Genomic DNA, 13,897 nt, shown 5'->3' on the forward strand with positions numbered 1-13,897 from the left:
TTCTGCAGGTTTCAAGAAAGGGACCTTATGGATCTCAATATAACTTGCTAAGAAAATGTATAGACACTGTGGCAATGGAAGAAAAAGATGGGAAAAGAGATTCCCCCATTTAAATCACAGGAAACACATATGCATGCATGCGCAGGAACTGCTACAGAGTTTATCTTAAGTCTACTCTTATTAGCCTTAGATCAAAAAGTAAATAACATATTTAAAGTGTTGTTCACAAACAGGGAGCAAGCAATTCAAACAAAATATACAATAAATCTATGGCAATAAGCTCTCTCTACAGAGAAGGAAACAAATGGTCAAAGTACATACAAAAACCAAGAAATAATTCAAACAATTGGCCTAAATAATTGTTGTACTCTGAAGTGGCTACAGGTCATTATATAAGCACTTACAGCAGTGACTGTTTTACACTAGTGGGCCACAACTCTTTTGGTGCTTGTAACGACTATACAACTCCACCACTGTAGTTAACAATAGTCAAGAAACATCAGATGCTATAATAATAATGGCTGCTCAAAGAAAGCTTTGTTTCTAAAACCAGGAAGCCCTTCTCAGGCTACAATTTGCTGCTTGTAGATACACAGAATGACTTTCATGCCTGCCTAGACAATCTTTGATCTATAAAGGGATTTTGCAAGGGGAAAATGAGATAAAATAGAGCCATATCACATAAGCCTTTTTGCTTTTATAAAGACTCATCACCAATCTAATAAAATATGGGTCTGATATAGCTTCCATGAGTATATCGTCAAATTATTCCTTTCTATAAATACATATTACTATGATGAACCAAACATGAAAGTAGTTTTATGGCTTAAGAATTGTTAAAGTGCTTACAATTTTCTTTTTCCCATTGTTTATAAGCTGTATTTCTACTCTTTAAAAATATATATCTTCAAATATAATTGTTTATAAGTACTCACCCAAATCTTGCCAGAGATGCTAAAAAGACCAGCCATTCCAGACATCCTACAAAAGAAAGAGAAGAATCCTGGTCAGCTACAAAGACAAAACGAAGCAAAGCTCAGGCCAGGGGTCATACCTTCTCTGAGCCTGTACTTGCTCTCTCTCCTCCATTCACTTCAATTCTCAAAAAGGTTAGCGTTACCTGTTCATTACTCTGTTCTAAATACATTCCAAATCTTTGACCCCTTATCCTTCCATCATACAAAAACAACAGCTGTGAATAAATTATATATGAAGGAAAAGATAACATATGCTGGTGACAAAAGTAAAAGCTCAATATTGTCTAGTATAGTATCTTTCAAGATATAACAACCATAAAGGTTCCTTTGCTTTTTCTTTTTAATCCTTACACATCCTCGCTCCACAAGCACTGTGAGCTAACAAGCACTCTTTGTATGTCACTATAAAATCAGAAGGCATTAGGTGACAGCACAGACCACCCCAGTCGGATATGGGGGTTCCTGAGGTAAGAGTTCCCAAAGGCTAGGTCGCTAAGGATTCAGCATGACAATCAGAAACAAAGAGACAGTCTGAATCTGAATGTATTGTGCTGCTCTCAAGTAAGGGTTATAGAAACAAGTAGTACAACTCTGAGAAGATGTGTTTAATGAAGCAATCACAGATAGGAGAGATAACATCATTGTCATTTGGTACAGAAAAGCACAAAAATCATTCAACGCTAGTGTCATATTTTCAAGAGCAGGTTAATAAATTTTTATGGTCAGTTATTATTTAACATCTAGGACCTAATTTTTTGTGAATCTTCAAGGTGTAAATTTAAACTATTTTAATTCTTTTTATTTAAGGCTTTCTTAATCATATACCAAAGCCCACTACCGAAGATACACATGTAGTCATATGAAATTTTATTGTTGGGAAAGTTTATATCTATATAATACTATTATGTAATTTTGCAAATGATTTATGAAGTAAAGTGCTGGTTTTCCCAGAGACAAGGTAATGGCTAGTGACCCCATCTCAAGGGATGGTTTCTCATCCATATTTCTCACTTAAAATTTTATCCTAGGTTATCAGGAACATCTCACAAATAAAAAAAGGAATAGAAGAAGATAAAACAGATAAATTGCCATGAGAACTATAGCTCAATACTTTGTTCTGGCCAAGAGTTCCACAACCAGTTCCCAGAGGCCTCCTCCTTTTGAAGTTTTTACATCAGTCTATGGAACTTGTCACAAAGATTCTACCGGGGTTGGTGTGGCAGGTGACCACTTTCATCTTTCTATCATCAAATATGAACCTGTTGTATAACATACCACCTTTGTATCAATAGCAAAGTCTACCTGGCCATTTTGTCAACCTGTGATTGGATCTTAACCTGTTTGTTTTGTTGAGGACATGATTCCATCTTCCCTTCTCCTGCATTACCAACTAGTCTACTTCTCCAGAATCAGTCTCTTTAGCATGAAGACATGTCTCACTCACCTCCATCTTTTGTACTGAGCAACTCTTCCCCTCACAATGTCCTCAAGCTTCAGAACAAACTTACCTAAGAAGCAGTCCTCTCTTGCAATTCCTGCAGAGGTATGTCTTGAGATCCTTTAAATCTGGCTACATCCTTACCATTTGCCAAGGCCATAACAATGTCACCCTGCTGCATTTTATGCCTTTGTCAGACTTTATCTTTCTTTGCCTCCTGGCATCATGGGACACAAGTAACTACTATTTCTTTCTTCAGTATCTTTTCTTTGGTTCTAGAAAATGTTTCACTCTTTTTTTCCTTCTGCATCACAAGTACTAATTTTCCAGTTTCCTTTCTTAATTTTAATCACACGCATTTACTGTATATACATGTAAATACACAGTTGGGCTACATGTGGTAGCCATAAGATAATTTGCTTGAATCAGTGCCCTCTTTCCACAATGGGAGACCCAGAGATCAAACTCGGTTCATCAGACTTGGTGGCAAGTATCTTTACCTCCTGTGTCCTCTCACTTGTCAACTCGCTTTTGATAACTTAGTGCTTAGTAGTTAACTTTGAGGAGGGTCATGGATTTATTCTAAGAACACTATACTCTCTTTTACTTTTTAGATATTCCTTTTCATTCTAAGACTTTAAACACTATCAAAGTTTTCTCTAATCATGTTCATCAATTCTCCACAGGAAACTACACACACTCAGCATAACAGCTTTACAAAGTCTATATCTCTACCAAGCCAAACAATCTTTTTTCTTCTTCCTTTTTAAATAATTATTATTAAGTCCTTGAGAATTTCACACAATAAATTTTGATCATATTCACCTCAACCCTTCCCAGATCCATCCCTACCTCCCTGCTCCCTTGCTTCATGTTGTCATTATCATCTTACTTCCTCCTCCTCCTCCTCCTCCTCCTCCTCCTCCTTCTTTTTGCTAACCTATCAACTCCAATTAGTGTTAGCCATAAACTCCTAAGTATGGGGCCATCCTGTGGAGGTGCTGACATACCAGAAGCCACCCTTAGGAAAACTGTCTCGCACTTTCAAAAAAGAAGTCCAGTACCATCCATAGCTCAATTTAGAGGTGAGGGCTCATGAATCCTTTCCACTCCATGCTAGAATGGTGACTGAAAGCCATAATCTTGATTTTAAATACCCCAAAGCTATCTAGCAGAGGATTTTTTCAATATTTTAATTAAAATATAACTGTATCACTTCCCCTTCCCTTTCCTCCCTCCACCTCCATCACAAACCATGTCTCCTTACTTCCTCTCAAAATTATGGCCTCTTTTTCTTTCAACGTCTAGCAGAATCTTGATGGTGAGAAATAACAAGATTCACCAATTATTAAACTCGATTCCCAGAGATTTTTTTTCTTGTAAATGCCCCTCTTCATGTTAGCCAATTCCACCTTCAAAATCAACTTTAAATGTACTAATTTTCTCCATCTCCACCACTGATGACACCCTGATACAAGCTGCCTTTCTTTTGGCTGGATACTGTAAAAACCTTCTAGCTGCTTTCTCTTCACCTTTTCTTTTTCTTTTTTCTACTAATTTATTTATTCCCTTTACACCCCCTCTCCTCCAAATCACCTTTTCATATAGTCCCTCCCCTCTGAGAAGGGGGAGGTCCCCTGTGGGTTCCAAACTACCCTGGCATCAAGTCACTGCAGGATTAAGCACATCCTCTCCCACTGAGGCCAGACAAGGTGGTCCAGTTAGGGGAACAGTAACCAAAGGCAAACAGAGTCAGAGACAGCCCCAGCTCCAGTTGTTGGGGTCCTGCATGAAGACCAAGCTGCACAGGAGCCTAGCATAATTTCCCTCTGAGAGGGTCTACATAGCAGCTGACTGAAACAGATGCAGAGACCCGCAGTCAAACATTAAACAGAGCTCAGACAGTCTTGTGGAAGAGTTGGGGGATTCAAAGGGGATAGGAACTCCACAGAAGACCAAAAGAGTCAACTAATCTAGACCCTTTGGGGCTCCTAGAGACTGACCCACCAACCAAAGAGCACATATGGGCTTGACCTAGCTGCCTACATATAAGTATCAGATGTGTAGCTTGATCTTCAACTCTTCTTGTCCTCTCCAATCTTTCATCCTAAGAGTCAATTTCTTTTCAAAGGTACTTATAGAAAATAACTAACTAAATCCTTTCCTGACTGTGGTCACAGTACCTGCACAATCTATCTTCAGCCTACCTCTTACTCAACTTAGGCTCTGCTCCATCCTTTTAGAGTGCTGCACTCTGCCACCATGCTGCTCCCCAAGAACTCCACAATCTCCTTTCTCACACTGAGGCTTCTGTGTAGGCCACAGTCATCCTGCAACTATGCCAGCCTTGCTCTTATCTGAGCCACAGCTCCTCCTGTCCTGGGAATCACACCTCAATTCTCCCTTCAGAGCTATATCTCTTAACACCTCCTCAAGTAGGCCCATGACCCTTGTTTTTCCAGCCTAATAGAAAATATGCTACACAAGTCCCTTCCGCTCGACTCGAGCCCCAGGCTACCTTGCCAGCAGAGTCTTGCCCAACACCCGCAAGGGCCCACACGGGACTCCCCACGGGATCCTAAGACCTCTGGTGAGTGGAACACAGCGCCTGCCTCAATCCAATCGCGCAGAACCTGAGACTGCTGTACATAGGGAAGCAGGCTACCCGGGCCTGATCTGGGGCACAAGTCCCTTCTGCTCGACTCGAGCCCCGGGCTACCTTGCCAGCTGAGTCGCCTGACACCCGCAAGGGCCCACACAGGATTCCACACGAGATCCTAAGACCTCTAGTGAGTGGAACACAACTTCTGCCAGGAGTCTGGTTCGAACACCAGATATCTGGGTACCTGTCTTGCAAGAAGAGAGCTTGCCTGCAGAGAATACTCTGCCCACTGAAACTAAGGAGAGTGCTACCCTCCAGGTCTGCTTATAGAGGCTAACAGAGTCACCTGAAGAACAAACTCTTAACAGTGACAACTAAAACAGCTAGCTTCAGAGATTACCAGATGGCGAAAGGCAAACGTAAGAATCCTACTAACAGAAATCAAGACCACTCACCATCATCAGAACGCAGCACTCCCACCCCACCTAGTCCTGGGCACCCCAACACAACTGAAAATCTAGACCCAGATTTAAAAACATTTCTCATGATGATGATAGAGGACATCAAGAAGGACTTTCATAAGTCACTTAAAGAATTACAGGAGAGCACTGCTAAAGAGTTACAGGCCCTTAAAGAAAAGCAGGAAAACACAGCCAAACAGGTAGAAATCATTAAAGAAAAACAGGAAAACACATCCAAACAGGTGATGGAAATGAACAAAACCATACTAGAACTCAAAGGGGAAGTAGACACAATAAAGAAAACCCAAAGCGAGGCAACACTGGAGATAGAAACCCTAGGAAAGAGATCTGGAACCATAGATGCGAGCATCAGCAACAGAATACAAGAAATGGAAGAGAGAATCTCAGGTGCAGAAGATTCCATAGAGAACATCGACACAACAGTCAAAGAAAATACAAAATGCAAAAGGATCCTAACTCAAAACATCCAGGTAATCCAGGACACAATGAGAAGACCAAACCTACGGATAATAGGAGTGGATGAGAATGAAGATTTTCAACTTAAAGGGCCAGCTAATATCTTCAACAAAATAATAGAAGAAAACTTCCCAAACATAAAAAAAGAGATGCCCATGATCATACAAGAAGCCTACAGAACTCCAAATAGACTGGACCAGAAAAGAAATTCCTCCCGACACATAATAATCAGAACAACAAATGCACTAAATAAAGATAGAATATTAAAAGCAGTAAGGGAGAAAGGTCAAGTAACATATAAAGGAAGGCCTATCAGAATTACACCAGACTTTTCACCAGAGACTATGAAAGCCAGAAGAGCCTGGACAGATGTTATACAGACACTAAGAGAACACAAATGCCAGCCCAGGCTACTATACCCGGCCAAACTCTCAATTACCATAGATGGAGAAACCAAAGTATTCCACGACAAAAACAAATTCACACAATATCTTTCCACGAATCCAGCCCTTCAAAGGATAATAACAGAAAAGAAGCAATACAAGGACGGAAATCACGCCCTAGAACAACCAAGAAAGTAATCATTCAACAAACCAAAAAGAAGACAGCCACAAGAACAGAATGCCAACTCTAACAACAAAAATAAAAGGGAGCAACAATTACTTTTCCTTAATATCTCTTAATATCAATGGACTCAATTCCCCAATAAAAAGACATAGACTAACAGACTGGCTACACAAACAGGACCCAACATTCTGCTGCTTACAGGAAACCCATCTCAGGGAAAAAGACAGACACTACCTCAGAGTGAAAGGCTGGAAAACAATTTTCCAAGCAAATGGACTGAAGAAACAAGCTGGAGTAGCCATTTTAATATCGGATAAAATCGACTTCCAACCCAAAGTTATCAAAAAAGACAAGGAGGGACACTTCATACTCATCAAAGGTAAAATCCTCCAAGAGGAACTCTCAATTCTGAATATCTACGCACCAAATGCAAGGGCAGCCACATTCATTAGAGACACTTTAGTAAAGCTCAAAGCATACATTGCACCTGACACAATAATAGTGGGAGACTTCAACACACCACTTTCTTCAAAGGACAGATCGTGGAAACAGAAACTAAACAGGGACACAGTGAAACTAACAGAAGTTATGAAACAAATGGACCTGACAGATATCTACAGAACATTTTATCCTAAAACAAAAGGATATACCTTCTTCTCAGCACCTCACGGGACCTTCTCCAAAATTGACCATATAGTTGGTCACAAAACAGGCCTCAATAGATACAAAAATATTGAAATTGTCCCATGTATCCTATCAGACCACCATGGCCTAAGACTGATCTTCAATAACAACATAAATAATGGAAAGCCAACATTCACGTGGAAACTGAATAACACTCTTCTCAATGATACCTTGGTCAAGGAAGGAATAAAGAAAGAAATTAATGACTTTTTAGAGTTTAATGAAAATGAAGCCACAACGTACCCAAACCTATGGGACACAATGAAAGCATTTCTAAGAGGGAAACTCATAGCTCTGAGTGCCTCCAAGAAGAAACGGGAGACAGCACATACTAGCAGCTTGACAACACATCTAAAAGCCCTAGAAAAAAAGGAAGCAAATTCACCCAAGAGGAGTAGACGGCAGGAAATAATCAAACTCAGGGGTGAAATCAACCAAGTGGAAACAAGAAGAACTATTCAAAGAATTAACCAAACGAGGAGTTGGTTCTTTGAGAAAATCAACAAGATAGATAAACCCTTAGCTAGACTCACTAAAGGGCACAGGGACAAAATCCTAATTAACAAAATCAGAACTGAAAAGGGAGACATAACAACAGATCCTGAAGAAATCCAAAACACCATCAGATCCTTCTACAAAAGGCTATACTCAACAAAACTGGAAAACCTAGACGAAATGGACAAATTTCTGGACAGATACCAGGTACCAAAGTTGAATCAGGATCAAGTTGACCATCTAAACAGTCCCATATCACCTAAAGAAATAGAAGCAGTTATTAATAGTCTCCCAACCAAAAAAAGCCCAGGACCAGATGGGTTTAGTGCAGAGTTCTATCAGACCTTCAAAGAAGATCTAATTCCAATTCTGCACAAACTATTTCACAAAATAGAAGTAGAAGGTACTCTACCCAACTCATTTTATGAAGCCACTATTACTCTGATACCTAAACCACAGAAAGATCCAACAAAGATAGAGAACTTCAGACCAATTTCTCTTCTGAATATCGATGCAAAAATCCTCAATAAAATTCTCGCTAACCGAATCCAAGAACACATTAAAGCAATCATCCATCCTGACCAAGTAGGTTTTATTCCAGGGATGCAGGGATGGTTTAATATACGAAAATCCATCAATGTAATCCATTATATAAACAAACTCAAAGACAAAAACCACATGATCATCTCGTTAGATGCAGAAAAAGCATTTGACAAGATCCAACACCCATTCATGATAAAAGTTTTGGAAAGATCAGGAATTCAAGGCCCATACCTAAACATGATAAAAGCAATCTACAGCAAACCAGTAGCCAACATCAAAGTAAATGGAGAGAAGCTGGAAGCAATCCCACTAAAATCAGGGACTAGACAAGGCTGCCCACTTTCTCCCTACCTTTTCAACATAGTACTTGAAGTATTAGCCAGAGCAATTCGACAACAAAAGGAGATCAAGGGGATACAAATTGGAAAAGAGGAAGTCAAAATATCACTTTTTGCAGATGATATGATAGTATATATAAGTGACCCTAAAAATTCTACCAGAGAACTCCTAAACCTGATAAACAGCTTCGGTGAAGTAGCTGGATATAAAATAAACTCAAACAAGTCAATGGCCTTTCTCTATACAAAGAATAAACAGGCTGAGAAAGAAATTAGCGAAACAACACCCTTCTCAATAGTCACAAATAATATAAAATATCTTGGCGTGACTCTAACTAAGGAAGTGAAAGATCTGTATGATAAAAACTTCAAATCTCTGAAGAAAGAAATTAAGGAAGATCTCAGAAGATGGAAAGATCTCCCATGCTCATGGATGGGCAGGATCAACATTGTAAAAATGGCTATCTTGCCAAAAGCAATCTACAGATTCAATGCAATCCCCATCAAAATTCCAACTCAATTCTTCAACGAATTGGAAGGAGCAATTTGCAAATTTGTCTGGAATAACAAAAAACCTAGGATAGCAAAAAGTCTTCTCAAGGATAAAAGAACTTCTGGCGGAATCACCATGCCAGACCTAAAGGTTTACTACAGAGCAATTGTGATAAAAACTGCATGGTACTGGTATAGAGACAGACAAGTAGACCAATGGAATAGAATTGAAGACCCAGAAATGAACCCACACACCTATGGTCACTTGATCTTCGACAAGGGAGCTAAAACCATCCAGTGGAAGAAAGACAGCATTTTCAACAATTGGTGCTGGCACAACTGGTTGTTATCGTGTAGAAGAATGCGAATCGATCCATACTTATCTCCTTGTACTAAGGTCAAATCTAAGTGGATCAAGGAACTTCACATAAAACCAGAGACACTGAAACTTATAGAGGAGAAAGTGGGGAAAAGCCTTGAAGATATGGGCACAGGGGAAAAATTCCTGAACAGAACAGCAATGGCTTGTGCTGTAAGATCGAGAATTGACAAATGGGACCTAATGAAACTCCAAAGTTTCTGCAAGGCAAAAGACACCGTCAATAAGACAAAAAGACCACCAACAGATTGGGAAAGGATCTTTACCTATCCTAAATCAGATAAGGGACTAATATCCAACATATATAAAGAACTCAAGAAGGTGGACTTCAGAAAATCAAATAACCCCATTAAAAAAATGGGGCTCAGAACTGAACAAAGAATTCTCACCTGAGGAATACCGAATGGCAGAGAAGCACTTGAAAAAATGTTCAACATCCTTAATCATCAGGGAAATGCAAATCAAAACAACCCTGAGATTCCACCTCACACCAGTCAGAATGGCTAATATCAAAAATTCAGGTGACAGCAGATGCTGGCGTGGATGTGGAGAAAGAGGAACACTCCTCCATTGTTGGTGGGAGTGCAGGCTTGTACAACCACTCTGGAAATCAGTCTGGCGGTTCCTCAGAAAACTGGACATAGTACTACCGGAGGATCCAGCAATACCTCTCCTGGGCATATATCCAGAAGATGCCCCAACAGGTAAGAAGGACACATGCTCCACTATGTTCATAGCAGCCTTATTTATAATAGCCAGAAGCTGGAAAGAACCTAGATGCCCCTCAACAGAGGAATGGATACAGAAAATGTGGTACATCTACACAATGGAGTACTACTCAGCTATTAAAAAGAATGAATTTATGAAATTCCTAGCCAAATGGATGGACCTGGAGGGCATCATCCTGATTGAGGGAACACATTCACAAAGAAACTCACACAATATGTACTCACTGATAAGTGGATATTAGCCCCAAACCTAGGATACCCAAGATATAAGATATAATTTGCTAAACACATGAAACTCAAGAAGAATGAAGACTGAAGTGTGGACACTATGCCCCTCCTTAGATTTGGGAACAAAACACCCATGTAAGGAGTTACAGAGACAAAATTTGGAGCTGAGATGAAAGGATGGACCATGTAGAGACTGCCATATCCAGGGATCCACCCCATAATCAGCATCCAAACGCTGACACCATTGCATACACTAGCAAGATTTTATTGAAAGGACCCAGATGTAGCTGTCTCTTGTGAGACTATGCTGGGGCCTAGCAAACACAGAAGTGGATGCTCACAGTCAGCTAATGGATGGATCATAGGGCTCCCAATGGAGGAGCTAGAGAAAGTAGCCAAGGAGCTAAAGGGAACTGCAACCCTATAGGTGGAACAACATTATGAACTAACCAGTACCCCGGAGCTCTTGACTCTAGCTGCATATATATCAAAAGATGGCCTAGTCGGCCATCACTGGAAAGAGAGGCCCATTGGACTTGCAAACTTTATATGCCCCAGTACAGGGGAACACCAGGGCCAAAAAGGGGGAGTGGGTGGGCAGGGGAGTGGGGGTGGGTGGATATGGGGGACTTTTTGTATAGCATTGGAAATGTAAGTGTTTTAAATACCTAATAAAAAATGGGAAAAAAAAACTGTATTTCATAGTACCACAGAGTTAACTTACAAGCTAAAAAAAAAAAAAAAAGAAAAGAAAATATGGTGCTATTTTTAACAGCTCTATCCAAACGATCATATCCCTCTAGTTTGTTTTGCAATCTGTCATACTAGCTTTAAGTTATCTAATAAAAGGAGTGGAGACAGCAAGCCTATGTAGTGAAGTCATAAATACTTGGCTCTCACAATGTCTAATATAAAAATCAGTGTCCAGTTATTTGTAGAATGAAATGATGCCAGAGGTGAGTTAATTTTAGGATAAACTCTATATCTCCAAACCACTAACACATGTGCCATGTGCTAGACGAACTATTACATTATATTGTTTCCATAGTATTAAGGATATTTCTTATACATGTATGTGCAAACTAGAACTACTTACTAACATGACCATTCAAGATGAAAGCCAAATAAGGAATGAGTGAATGCAGTTCCGCCTTACCTACCTTCCTAGATATCAGCAAAAACTATCCTCAGGAAATTGTGCCAGACAGCCTAAAACACCAGTTTTATGTTCAAAATAAGTCACAAGAATCCCTGAGTATTGTAATTCAACAAACATTTACCTTCCAGATAATAGCAACCAGTACTCAATACCACCTTTGTAAAGAGGAAACAGCTGCCATGGTTTGCTGCAAAAGTTGGAGAAGTTTTCTGTAACACCTCCCTCCAATCTAGCCATTCAATTCCCACTACACTAAAACCACTGGAAGTACATGTGGGTCACAAAACAAGAAACAATGCATGGGTCAATCAGTCTTAGATAAGAAGAACTATGAAGAAAAATCTACACTTGTAAGGTCTATACACTAACATGAGACCTACTGATAACTTACGTTAGAGAGGCTGGGGACTTCCAGCCAGTGAGAGGCTCAACTGATTGCCATTTCTTCTCTAATATGTAATTCTGTAAATCTTCATAGATTCCTGGACCACGGTAACGGCGGAATATCCCATCTTTTGCACTATAAATTATAAAATTAAGCAGAAATTATATAAATCAAAATAGGAATTACGTAATAAAAAATTATTATTTATCATACATGTAAATTCTGCTTGAATTTTAAATTAGCTCATATGAAGAAAATACTGTACCCAGACATTAACCCAGAAGGCATGTGTTATTTTAATCTAATACAAATTAGAAATTCTAAAACTTAAAGCATTAAATTTTCTATTTTATCACTGTATAATCTGCAACTATAAGCTAAATTTCCAGCAATTTTTAATCAGTCAACTCATTTACTAGCAACCAATTACTTTTATTTTTTCTAGCAAAATAGCCACTGCTATCACATTAGGAAATATTGTATTGACATTTTCAAACTCATGTCACTCAAGTTTCTACCTCATGATCAAAAACAAAGCACACATCTCACATTCTACCTCTAACCCTTCCTTCTCCCACCTACTCAGCCCAAACAGGATTCACAGGAAGTGTCTATATGTTCCCTTTCCTCTCCATTCCTAATGTACTGCGGGCTGAAACTGACTCCAGTGAACCTGCTTGGCCAGTATCTGGAATGACCCCAAGTGCTATATCCACAGAAGAGTTTTTGCCATTTTCCCTTCACCTCTCATTAGCATGGTTCACTAGTACCTACTTAACATATCCTCCTGCAGTGCTGAATTTTAGTCTCTGTAAGATAATAAACTTAATAAAACTTACTGAAAAAATGCTGGGAGAGTGGTGACAAAGAAGCGGCCACTCAAACCTAGGAAAAACATAAACAAAAACAGTTAAAAGTTAAACTCCAAGTAACTCAAGTATCCAGTGCTGGGAAGTAGCATCCTCAAGACTGCTATTATGGCCATATGAACAAACATCATTGGAATTACTGAATTACATTTACTGATCATCTTTTGACTTAAAAAGAAAAAACTTGTCACTTTTCTTTCCTAATACTTTCCAGTCACTGACACAGACATGTTTCACGTGTTACCCTAGAATTTTTCTGGTTTATGTTTTACCTGAGATTATATGAAAGCTAAATGAATATATTATATAACAATAGATACAAGTTTAATACTAATTTTCCCTACTAGTTGCTGAGGCTTTAGATAATCTCCCTACTAGTTATTGTGGCTTTAGATAATCTTTTAACCTTTTTATGTTTCAGCTGTCTCATCTATATAATGAATATATTAACACTTAATTATTCTACAGTTATGTGAAGAACATAACACAGTCCCTAAGATAGTGAAGACTCAACAAATTATAGGTATTGACTACCGCAACTGTCAACGTAAAAAGAACAGGGTATTATTTATTGAGAAGGGGGTCCTTTTAGATTCTCCTTTGTATAATAAAAAGAACTTCAACTTCTAGAGTCGCTACATTTTACACTATGTAAATAAATCAGGAAAGGCAGGGTATAAACCAGAAGATATAAGGTGGTTCAGAGTGCTTATAAATCAGTTCAAAAGTCAGAATTATACCCAGTCCTTACCGTATTAGATTTTTCAAGAATCTCTTAATATAGTACCTGACTCTCAATATGGAGAAAGAGTTGGTTTGAATATAGAGACTGCTAAACTTAGAATGATTCTGAATTAACTTCACTGTTTATGCAACTTAGAATCATTCATTATATATAACACATTAGATTCCATATAAGTCTGCCAGGTTCTCTGACACAAGGTAATAATGAAATTGATCAGCTATTGTTATGAAGTGTACTGGAGGTTTCAGAATTTCATTAAAAAAAAAAACAATAGAATGTTAACAGCAAAGGTTTAAAAAAAGAAATTTTCTATCACCTGGCAGCAAGCCA

At 38.9% G+C, this 13,897-nt stretch overlaps 1 protein-coding gene across 1 annotated transcript in view; it reads right to left on the bottom strand.

Moving 5' to 3' along the window:
• Positions 1 to 13,897, bottom strand: part of Tmx4 (thioredoxin-related transmembrane protein 4) — a 49,621-nt gene that overhangs the window by 14,095 nt on the left and 21,629 nt on the right. Inside the window, exons 3-5 of the mRNA NM_029148.1 lie at positions 12,793 to 12,838; positions 11,960 to 12,088; positions 936 to 981 (exon numbers count right to left, since the gene is read on the bottom strand). Of these exons, the coding sequence (NP_083424.1) occupies positions 936 to 981; positions 11,960 to 12,088; positions 12,793 to 12,838 (221 nt within the window). The remainder of the gene's footprint in view (positions 1 to 935; positions 982 to 11,959; positions 12,089 to 12,792; positions 12,839 to 13,897) is intronic.

The sequence above is a fragment of the Mus musculus genome, chromosome 2, assembly GCF_000001635.26.
Source record: "Mus musculus strain C57BL/6J chromosome 2, GRCm38.p6 C57BL/6J".
In the NCBI taxonomy this organism is placed as follows: domain Eukaryota; kingdom Metazoa; phylum Chordata; class Mammalia; order Rodentia; family Muridae; genus Mus; species Mus musculus.